This window comes from Zootoca vivipara, chromosome 5, assembly GCF_963506605.1.
Source record: "Zootoca vivipara chromosome 5, rZooViv1.1, whole genome shotgun sequence".
Lineage (NCBI taxonomy): Eukaryota > Metazoa > Chordata > Lepidosauria > Squamata > Lacertidae > Zootoca > Zootoca vivipara.
Genome location: NC_083280.1, coordinates 15,274,566 through 15,286,591, shown reverse-complemented (window position 1 = coordinate 15,286,591; position 12,026 = coordinate 15,274,566). Strand labels below are relative to the sequence as shown.

The window sequence follows — 12,026 nt, the reverse complement described above, 5'->3', positions numbered from 1 at the left end:
TCAACGCCTGTTCTGCTCTCCCAGTGAGAACACAGTGCTATGAGTGACTCCTGCTAAGAGCTGCAGGCTTACCCTTACAATACAGTTTCTCTTTCAGCCATGTTCCAGAATGAAATTTATTTTCTCCCACAGAACCCAGTGTGCTTTGCTGAGAACTTGCAACCGGACAACCCCACCCTTCTGTTTTCTCTTTCCCCACCAGGCGTTCTATTTCTTGGAACCATGCTCAAGTGTGAAGGCATCTTGTGATTTTATTTCTTGTGATTTTATTTATTTATTAAATAAATAAATAAATAAATAATAGCCTGCCCTTTCTCCTAAAGAAGCTCAGGATGGCAACCACTTCTGCAATTAAAATAAATAAATAAATAAAACATTTAAAATGGGTTAGAAACATCTAAAAACAATAAAACATAATAAAGCATTTTAAACAAATTTAAAGCCATATTAATTAAATAAATAAAGTGAAGGCTTTGAAAAATACTTAACCAACTGAGCTATATCTACTTGGCCTTATTATTTGACCTGGACAACTGACTATTTTTTGACGGGTCAGACATCATACCCATGGGGGAAATCCTATCTACTGTATTCCCATGGGGTACTTCTTAGAGAAGACAGAAGCACTTACACTGGGAATATTGTCCACAAATGCAAACCCGACCATGGATGGCAGTAGCAATTTGCTTACTTAGCATCAAGTTACGAGACACCTTTGTGTTGTAGGCTAAACCTCCTTCCCACTATGGTGGCCAGGAGCACTGATTCCAATCCCTGTCTTAGATAAATATAGAATCCTATCCTATGAATTCCATATCAATGCTTTACTTTCAATGCTTTACTTGGTGATCGCCTATATACAATTTATCACCGCAGGACTGGACATGCTGATAACGCATAATGAACCTTAACAAGCAGCAATCCATAGTTCTGGTTACAGGTAGGTAGCCGTGATGGTCTGGATCGAAGTAAAATAAAAAAAATTCCTTCAGTAGCACCTTAAAGACCAACTAAGTTTTTATTTTGGTATGAGCTTTCGTGTGCATGCACACTTCTTCAGATACAGTGAAATGGAAGTTTCCAGGCACTTATGTATGATAAGCGATCTTCAGCCATCTCAACCCTTGCTTTTTCATGCAAAACCATTTGCAGTCGTTTGCGGTCATCAACAGCTATCAGTCAGTCAATCACCCATTTCCACCACCCTTCTGAGTGATCCCCCCTCCCCATCCCCACCCCTCCCCACCCCTTCTCTACATAAGTGCCTGGAAACTTCCATTTCACTGTATCTGAAGAAGTGTGCATGCACACGAAAGCTCATACCAAAATAAAAACTTAGTTGGTCTTTAAGGTGCTACTGAATGAATTTTTTTTATTTTGCAGCAATCCAAGTTATGATAAAGTGTGAAATTGGGTTGTACTCACGAGGAGCTCCTTCTGCCATCTCGATGGCTGTTATCCCCAAAGACCACAAATCGCTCTGAAAGAAAGAATCACAAAAACACCCTTTAAGAAGTGCACATTAGTTGAACCTGTAGCAAATTGGGAATTGTCTGATGGAGCTACTGCTAGGCCAGAACAAATTCTTGGCTAACTTAATGCTCAAAGTTTGATCTGCATTGTCTAAATAGCTTAGATGATTTAGGCCTTTCAGACACCAATTTTTATGTTCTTCCCACTGTTAGAGCTGCAGAGTTATGGGGAGGGCCCCACAGACTGGGAAGGGGGGGGGGAAATCACAATTGCTATATGAGAACACTGAAGCTATGTAATCCAATGTGATCCTCTTTCAATAACAAAGGAATAACTCTTTGAAATGTAAAAACCCAAACAGGCTGCCAGTTAATCTTCCTGCAAAGGCAAGAGGCAATTACGAGCAGGAAAAGGTTCAAAAAAGAGCAGCCAAAATTATTTATGGATTGGAGCACCTGCCCCATGAGAAAGGCTAATGAATCTGGGGTTCTATTTTATTTCAAAAAGTATATTCCACTTTTTAAAAATAATAACAATCCCAAAGCAGGGCCTGTGAAACACACACACATGTTCAGATGCATATTTTACTTCAGATATATAAAGGCAGAGAAAACTGATGTCAAGGAATCTGTAAGTAATTATTGAAGAACTGGTCACTAAACAGATGCTGGCCCAGTCCAGGCACGATGTTCTTGGTCTAATAAAGCCTGTTTTTTATTATACTGAGAATGAGTGTTTGGGGTTACACCCCAACTCCTCTGCTCTTTCCTCCCCTCTCTCTTGCACCATAATTTAATATTTCCAGGGCTTCTTAAACCATACTGTCCCATTAAGCACAACCAGGAAACTATGCTTTAAATCTTGAACTATAAACCAGGATACAAATCTTTCTGGCTTCATAAAAGTTTCACCGTCTGGATGTAAACGGGAAGTCTGGTTTAAGAAACCCCAGAACTGTTGAATTATAAGCACACAAGAGAAGAAAAGAGGAAATGTGTGAGACGCATTCTAACAAATCATGGCAGAAAAGTTACCAATGTGGCAACCCACCAGAACTGCCTATGGTGCTCACAAAATATTTCAGTGTACATGTCCTCAAAAAGCCACGATGCACGAAGGACTGTTTGCTCTTCCTGACTGGTTTGGCTTATCTTATACTGAACATGCCCCCTCAGATGTGCCCATATTTCAGTGGATGCCAGGCCTGGATACCCAACCTCCTTTCTGTTCTGAAGAGAGACGAGGAGAGCTTCTCTCTGTGAGCACTGTGATGACTGATGTTAAGTGGCTTTTTCCTACTGATTTTTTTTTTTGGGGGGGGAGGATGACTGCCTACACCTTTTTCATGGTTCTGTCTCTTTTTCTGCTCTTCCGGATGTGGCAGCCATTTTGTGTTATACCGTGGCCCCCAGAGCAGCCATTTTGTGACGGACAAACCGCATCACTCCCTCAAAATTCCGTATGTGTCCGCTGGCCCCAAAAAAGTTGCAGATCCCTGGATTATTACTTCTGAACTGGTTAACATAATCTCTAAGAAAATGAGAATTAAAAACTAATGCTAAATATATTGAGACTATAAGCAGCTGAAAAAGTTTCCCTTTCTGTGGTGTTCTTTTCTCTTTATTCCTTTTCTTTCATAGGAACATAGGAAGCTCCTTTATAGTGCCAGACCATTGGGCCATTAGCTCTGTGTTGTTGACATTGATTGGCAGTAGCTCACCAGGATTTCGCAAGGTCTTTCCCAACCCTTCCTAGAGATGCCAGGGATTGACAGCGAACGCTGTCTTTTGTAACTGGCTTTTCTAACTGCTCTTAACAGACTTTAACTGCCTTGGAATGCTCCTGTCAATCGCAAGCAGTTCACTGCCAATGCTAGGGCATTACACATCCACCCCAGGTCATTTTCCGATGAGAAATTAAACGACTGACGTTTTTAAGGTAACTGCAGTCAAGGATGGTGTGGTGCAAAAAAAATGAAATATCAAGAATTGGAATTTCTTAGTATTCACAGAATTGCCATAAGCTAGGCAGTTTGCTAGACTACAAAATGAGAGGGCAGAACACATATTTAGATAAATAAGCCTGAAGCGTAGGCATTTAAAAGAATGGAAGATAGTCCAACATTTCTAGATAATCAGCTGAAGAAAAGTCTCAGCTGAAAGTGTAAAAATATTTTTTTTAAGTACTTCCAACTGTGGTCAGATATACTTTTTCTTTCCCTTCCATCTATTTCCCTGTTTAATTATTTTACTTCTCCCACACGCCTTTGCTGGCCTCTTTACACCAATGAGTCTCCTTCTTGAACCTTGTTAGCACTACGTTTACACAGTGGAAATACTGTAAAATGTCCCTCAGACCAGATATTTGTTTGCCAGCTGTAAATTTGTTTTGCTTGTGTGGCAGGAGACATGCATATCGGGTAAAATCAAATGTAGAATTACAATAATGTTTCCATCAGTGCGAGGATTTCTGATTGTGCAACAGAACATCTCTCCTTCCCCCACATCTGTTCTAAGGGTTCCTCCAACCCCCCAGAGCCTATTTTGGGAGGCTACAGGGCATATGTGGGAGGGAAGAGAGGGGAGAAAGTCCCACTGCACAAGCGGAAATCCTTGCAGTGATGGGACTCCTTAGTAGGATATGTCCTACTAAGAATCTACTTTTTACTAGATTTTGACAAAAGTCCACCAGGCGCTGATCAAAAATCCTGAAATGGGATGGTAGACACCAAATCGTTTCCCTTGACCTTTGCAATCCATGGAACAGGTTTGGTAGTCACCCTAAAAGCAGGGAATGGCTGGAACTCAGTGGCAGAGCACCTGCTTTGCACAAAGAAGGTCCCCAGTTCAATCCGTAGCATTTCTAGGTAAGACAGGGAATATCCTCTGTCTGAAACTGTGGAGAACTCTGCTGCCAGTCAGTGTACACAATACTAAGCTAGATGGTCCAACAGTCTGACACTTCCTTATGCTCCTAAGTCACACAACGCGGATCAATAATCACATCCTGCATTTGACAAAACAACACAAGAAACAATTAGGTTTCCAGTTGGCTTTTAACAGTTAGGATTACATGGTAATTAAGGTTTAAATATAACAAGGCAGAAGTTTTCTCTTAAAAGGGGGCTAACACATTTGCATTATCTTTTCTCCCTGCCAAGAAGAAATAAACTGCTATCTTCTTTTGCTTCTGAATAAATTTAAAAGCTTTCTGAAAAGATAAGTAATGGCAGACAGAAGAGAAAAACAAAACTATCACAAAGAGGCTTTTGTATATCTCCTTTATCACATGGAGTGTTTTTTGCGTGGTATTAACTGTATTATTCAGCAGATTATGAAGCCAGCTCTGTTTGGCTAAAGAAACCAGAGGCATTCCTGTCCAGTATGTGTAGAATTTGGAATTTCCTCTTTGCAGCCAGTCATCAGAGGTTTTGTGCTTATAAACTTAAACCAAAGTATGACGGGATCCAATCTGTATGCCTTTTTGATGACAATTTACTTTGTTTGAAAAAGAAGGATGACAGTTGCATTAATCATATTGGACAATTATGCCCAATAATCTCAAGTGTATCTTACGACAACAAATTATGAAAACAACCTAAAATTAAACATCTACGTATATGAAGCTTATTTGAACATTACGGACAAAAGTAGCATACTGACCTCATCCTGTATTAACAAATTCTAACATACACCAAGTGCCGTATTTCCACCAAGAAAGAAATGGTAGGTTTCTCAAATCCAGCCACAAACTTAATAGAGCTTTGGCTGGCATCAAGTGATAGAGTCCCAAGAAGACCCACAATTGATACCCAATGCCAATACTATGTCTCCCCACAATTCCAATACTATGGTTTATTTTGCCAATATGAAAATCTTAATTATGGGAATCATGCACACCTTCCCATTACATGCCCGGGGAGCCGGGTGGCCACTGCCTCAACTATTATTCCCAAAACTGGCAAAGCTGAAACAGTCCTACAGTTGTTAAGCTCTTCTGGATCCAAGGAAGTGCTTTGTTTCAAGCAAGGGTCAGAACACTATGTCTTTCAACCAGGCAGGCATCAGCACTTCCTGCTTTGATGCACTCGTGCATTTACGGCAGCTTGTTAATCAAATTAGCTGGGCTAGATATGTTAATATAAGGCAAAATGGACAGGAGTTTAATGTCAACACTGCTCCAGCCAAGATGAGCTCTAAAATGAGCTTCTCCAAGCTGTGCTTGATCATATTCAGCCTGAGTTTCTCTCTATCTGCATGCAAGTTATTTTCAACTGCTTGGCAAGAGGGCACCTAGAGGGAGGAATGGGTGAATCTGTCAGTTTCAGGGTGTCTCCGTTTCTCATTTTTCCAATCCGAAGTTCAGTTCTGCACATTACCATGTCAGCTTGCAATTTTTAAAGAAAATGAAAGTCGTCATAAATATCCATCAGTGTTCTTGTGCATGTCTTTCATAATATCCACATTTGTATGGAATTTTGTGTAAAATACTCATTTTTGCAAAGTGATTTCCCTTAATATAATGCCTTTTATTGTACGTTATTTTTCACTTATATATTCTGCTGCTCCAGAGAAGTGGACACGGAGCAATGGATTCAAACTTCAAGAAAGAAGATTCCACCTAAACATTAGGAAGAACCTCCTGACAGTAAGAGCTGTTCGGCAGTGGAATTTGCTACCAAGGAGTGTGGTGGAGTCTCCTTCTTTGGAGGTCTTTAAGCAGAGGCTTGACAGGCATATGTCAGGAATGCTTTGATGGTGTTTCCTGCTTGGCAGGGGGTTGGACTGGATGGCCCTTGTGGTCTCTTCCAACTCTATGATTCTATGATTCTATATGCATTTTTATGCACACTTTAACCAAGTACATGCATTTTTGTGAATGTTAATTGGCTGGAAAACTACACTGCAAAATTCAGAGAACTGTAAATGTAAAAAGACGGCTGTGCTGCAGTCCAAGTATTGTTTCAGGAAGTGCAAATTATGTGGGTTCACCTTTATATGTGAACTGAAACAACTACCACCCTTACCTGGGAGCAACAGTGTCAAGAAATTGGAACAGGGCTCTTCATCCCACTGGTTAAGTGGCAAAGTGACCAGAAAACTTGTAAACACAGTCAACTCTACTGATTCTAGGATGGGATGCTGAAGCTCTTGGTGATGCCAAGTGCTTCCAATGCCCTCCTTCTCAAACACTGGCAAGGCAGGCAAACATACACTGCTGTGCTTGAGAAAAGAGGAAATTGTTAAACTCATGCTTCTTCTTCTCTTCCTCCGTTTCAGCAGTATTGTTGCTTTCCATGAGCCCAGAATTCACACTGTCCATTCGCTATCTATGTATAACCTTTCTCCCTTGCTTCTCCCTATCATTGAAGCTCTGCCTTCTGGTACCCATCTGGCTCCTTCTGTTGGTCTATTTTAAATGCCTGATAAAAAACCTCAGCTCAGTCTGGTACTGTATTCTCAAACAGAACTCCTGGCTGGTCATTTTCCTCCATTCCTCTTCCCTTGTTTATCTAGCTACTTACATAGATTGTAAGCCTAAAGGCAAGGCCTGCATCTCCTGCCCCTCCCCTTCTTCTTTTTAAACACTGTGCTCACACCCTATTCTGGAAATAATTGTTATTATTAAAAGGACCTGGGAAAAGGTGTCTAGCCCTGCACTGCTGGCTCGGGTCCAGAAGGATCTGGCACAATGCCTGAAATCCAGAATTTTAATGACAATGACAAATCCCTAATGAATATCAAGTTCACTTTCCAATGACTGACTGCCTTATGGACTGCTCATCTCTCCAGATTTTGTTCAGAATAGAAAATTTAACAAGGAATCAATCTGGCGCTGGCAAAGCAGTCTGCCTTCACTGACAAGCTTTTGACAGGCTTCACTCACTCAGAAAACTGCCTCTGCTGTCTGCCTGTAAGTGAACAAGTTTATGAGAGGGTGATTTCAACCAGAGATTTTAGAAGCAAACTGCTTAGGAAAAGAGAGCGGCCTTTGGCTCTCTTCAAAACAGCAAAACCATGGAAATCAGCATTCAATGCACCTGCATATTTCCAGTGCATTTTAGCTGCTGATTAAATTACTGTGCATCTTAACATTATCTGTGCATCTTAACATCTGTACATCTTAACATTAACTGGGGTTGCCCCTCCTTTTTTATTCTCACAACAAGCCTGTGCAGTAGATGGTGACATTTAAGATCTGCTTTCCTCCCCCCACCCCACCCCCCAAAATAAAAGCAGCCAGGCTTCAATCATGAGCCAAGATACTAAGGGCTGTGCGTGCATGCACATTAGTTTTAGGGTTTCATGTCTGCTGTTTGAAACCTACCTTGAGAATCATTTGATCGAAAAGAGGGGTGTAAATCTTCAAAATAAATACATACAGTATTGTTTAAATGCATAGATAATGTCACATGTAGTTTGGCCCTGAAATTTTGCACTTCTATGAACTGACCATTAATTTAACTTTCACACTGTGCTTTCATTAGGAACAAGATAAAAAATTCCTTCCAGTAGCACCTTAGAGACCAACTAAGTTTGTCAAACTTAGTTGTATGACAAACTTAGTTGGTCTCTAAGGTGCTACTGGAAGGAATTTTTTATTTTGTTTTGACTAAGTTTGTCATTGGTATGAGCTTTCGTGTGCATGCGCACTTCTTCAGATACATCTGTATCTGAAGAAAAGTATCTGAAGAAGTGTGCATGCACACGGAAGCTCATAGCAATGACAAACTTAGTTGGTCTCTAAGGTGCTACTGGAATGATTTTTTTATTTTGCTTCAACTACGGCAGACCAACACAGCTACCTACCTGTAACTAGTTCATTAGGAACGTTTTCTCAGGATTGACTGAATGAGATTCAAGCCAGGATTCCTTGGCTTGTGCAGTGATGCCCTTTGTGGCGAGTCATGGATGCAGGAGCAAGAATAAGCAGCATGTTCCTTTTGAGTTCAAGCATGCTGCATCCCACTCAGGCAGGTAATCTGTTAGACCTAAACTTTTTATAAATGCTTCTGGGTTAAGCCTGGGGCTTTGCTTGGATCAACAACCAGATTCTAGCCTTGCTTACATAGCTCTGTCACCTTGCTCCAGGTACTTGCCTGTCACCTAGGTTTGCTCTCTTGCCTATCTTCTCTGCTTTCCAGTCTGTCAGCTTCCTTAACAGCTTTCCTGCCTTCATCGTGGTTTTAACTTCCCTTCAGATAGTCTTCCCTGTAATAGCTTGCAGGCTGATCCACCTGTGGAACTTCCTCAGAACATCATTCAACTCCAGTCTCAATCCTGCAGGACTGGCACTTCTTTCCCCCCCTGTGCAAAACTACTATGATTCAGTATTAGTAACCAATGATATATTAGGCAATGTCATTTTTTAAGATACCTTGAAGTCATAAGTGGCATCAGGGTTTTCGTCACAGGCTATAACCTCAGGGGCCATCCAGTATGGAGTTCCGATGAATGTATTTCTTCTGCCAACTGTTCTGTCAAGCTGAGCGCTGACTCCGAAATCCACTGGGAATCAAAGCAACGACAACAGGAGAGCTTTAATGAGGCATAAACATCGCTTGATTTATGCGAGGCAACGAAAGGACATACAAGTCACGTTAAATGACAAGAGGATGGTGCCCCCCACCATGAACTAGGCAAAGTTCATGGGGAGCACCATTCCTTTTGAAGCTCAGAGCATTCCCTCCCTTTGAAAAGGACTGGAGCCCAAGGAAAGTTCAACCCACAGAATGTTCTCCCCTGTATTCAGTGGGTTTTGGACTCAAGTCATTGCGGGCCACTTGCTTGAGAGTTGATCTTCAAGCTGAGATTTCTGAGAACAAGGTGCTACCTTTGTTGTGGGCTCATAAGGGCTCCACATCCATCTTCAGTAGCTTCTCCTTCCTGGATAGGAGCTCATATCTAGAGCTAAGGCTTGGAGTTCTTCTTGGCCCAACTCAATCAGGAAAAATGTCCACTCAGACACTGCTTAGTCCCCAATGCTGCTCTGAGTGTTCCAGTGTTCCTAGACCAGCAGCCTACAGGAACGGATCACCTTTTAGCCAAATATCTAAACGGTGTCATTTTACTTGTAAGTGATTTTCATGGTGAGCTCTTCCAGCTGTACAGCACAAGTGAGTTGGACTAGACTAGCAAAAGGAATGCTGCTAGCCTCTCCCAATTATTTCCCACTCCTGCTTCTCCCTGGCCACATCCCCTCAAGGACCAGCTGAAACAGAGGTCTCGAGCTCGTTAAACAAGCGGATCTTTGTAGCCAGAGTTGTTTACATGCTGATCTCCTGCCCAAGTCCACATAGTTCCTTGGGGACTTGAAAAGAAGGACAGTTGATTTGCATGGAAATGATTTGCAGGGCTGGAGAGTAGAAAAGTGTTTCTAAGAGAGGCAGGGACAGCTGGGGGGGATTAAAAGCCATCTTGAGTGGGGTAAAAAAGAAGAAGAAGAAGCTAAACCTTGACCACTGATATCCCTAGCCAGAATCTCTTCATTTTATAAATTCTTAGCAGAAGCTGCCAATTATTTTTTTTCCAGGGTTTACTCTGTGACCGTTAAGAAACTTAAAATAAGGGAAGTCACAGTTTTTAGCTCTCATTGCCTGCTTATGGTTCTGCATTCCAAAACACGATCATGGCATGCAGATTCCTGGACCTTCTTTTCAAATTCCTTACAGGCCAGTGCTTAGCTCTACTCCTTAGAGGAGCTCTTGACTTTGGTATTAACAACCGATTCCTTCTAAGGTGAGGACCAACTAAGTCTTTTCAGAAATGCCCGATTCCACGCTTCCCTGCAATTTCCCACTAGTTGGGAGGGGTGGGAATTCTTACCTAGTTTAACTTCTGCGTTTTCTGTCAGCAAAACATTTTGTCCCTTAATATCTCGATGGATTACTTTATGTTGGTGGAGATGGCTTAAACCCTAGAGGAGTCAAAAAGAGAGAAAGATATCATTACATTTCATCTTTCTTTTAGCCGTCCATCGACAGCTAGGTTCAAACGCAATCCTACATGACAAGGGGGTGGGGAAATATCACATTAGGAGATGGAGTCGAAGTGCTTCCCATTTAGTACCATTTAGTTATTGGTTACTTTTTATGTCTACAGGTGCTTTGCCAATAACCTTACCTTCTCTTTCTCTCTCTCTCTTTCTTTACAGAGATTTTTAAGCTCCCTTGAATTGGCTGGGAGCAGCTGCAGTCAGCAATCAGTCAGACCACCATATTTTACCAGAGTGCATCAGCTGGAATAATGGCATACCAATGGTTCCAGACAGTGCTTTTTTCCCTCTAAAAAAAAGGTTTAGGGGTACTCTCCTTTTCCTACTCATATTGAAATGCTGCCCCTCAATGAGGCCAAACGTAGATTCACGAAATGTTTAGGGGTATGCGTACCCCTGCATCCCTCCCCCCAAAAGCACTGGTTCAAGATACACTGCTTGCAGGGGAGGCAGCGGGGGAGAGAGATGGGTAATTGTTTCTAACCACACACCAAATCATTTTTAACTTCCATTGTTTCTATGGGGGGGGGGATGCAATCAAATTTTAGGTACTTTTCAAGGAAGCCACTCATGATCCTAACAACAAACACTTGCTTCTTCTTGTTAGTTTCAGTATCAATAAACTGAAATTCCAGATTTTATGATGTATCAATGAAATGAACGCTCAGGGAAGTGAGGAGAAACCTGCCACAGCCACACAAATTACTACGTAGCTTGAACGCGACTCTAATCTAATCATAGCTCACATTAAAAGCTTGTCTTGAGAGCTAGAAGTAAAATAGCTTGCCTTTGTACCTTTTTATTAGGCCATTAATTCTTCTCATTTTTCATAGGCTCCATTTTTATTTCACACATCCACGTTGGAGGGTTTAAAAAATAATATCCACCTAAATTGCAATTCTAGTAAAGTACGGTTTGCTGTCATGGCTATATACATATCTACTTTAGATTTCACATTAGCATTCATATGAAAAAATATTTTCACTGTCTACTTGCAGCATTTATGAATCGTTTTATTCGTATTTCACCAGGGCTGAATTTTTGAAAAACAAGGATGCAGAAATCTGGCTGTTTCCCTGTAATTTATACTCTGGATTCTAGGGCTAGATTTCTGCTCTTTAACAGCACGTGAGCCTAAGAGGACACCTTATTAAAAAAGCAGAACACTGGTCTGTCTAAGCCATGGGTAGGCAAACTAAGGCCTGGGGGCCAGATCCGGCCCAATTGCCTTCTCAATCCAGGCCGCAGACAGTCCAGGAATCAGCATGTTTTTACATGAGTAGAATGTCTCCTTTTATTTAAAATGCATCTCTGGGTTATTTGTGGGGCATAGGAATTTCTTCATTTTTTTTCTTCTTCAAAATCTAGTCCGGGCCCCCACAAGGTCTGAGGTAAGAAGACCCCAAAGTCTCTTTATTAGTATATAGGATTTAACTGCACTGCCTCTTAACTCTGAAGAATGCTGGTTGGGAATATTTACTGTATTCATAGATTGCACGCCACTATTTTTACAAGCCTTCTGCTGATTTGGAGTGAGGAGGGGGTGAGAACTTTTTCCT

General features: G+C 41.4%; 1 protein-coding gene across 4 annotated transcripts in view; it reads right to left on the bottom strand.

Moving 5' to 3' along the window:
- TNIK (TRAF2 and NCK interacting kinase) overlaps window positions 1-12,026 on the bottom strand; it is a 283,956-nt gene that overhangs the window by 100,211 nt on the left and 171,719 nt on the right. For all 4 annotated transcript variants that reach the window (XM_035132807.2, XM_035132804.2, XM_035132806.2 and 1 more), the window contains exons 6-8: window positions 10,299-10,389; window positions 8,851-8,981; window positions 1,426-1,480 (exon numbers count right to left, since the gene is read on the bottom strand). In XM_035132807.2, the coding sequence (XP_034988698.2) occupies window positions 1,426-1,480; window positions 8,851-8,981; window positions 10,299-10,389 (277 nt within the window). The remainder of the gene's footprint in view (window positions 1-1,425; window positions 1,481-8,850; window positions 8,982-10,298; window positions 10,390-12,026) is intronic.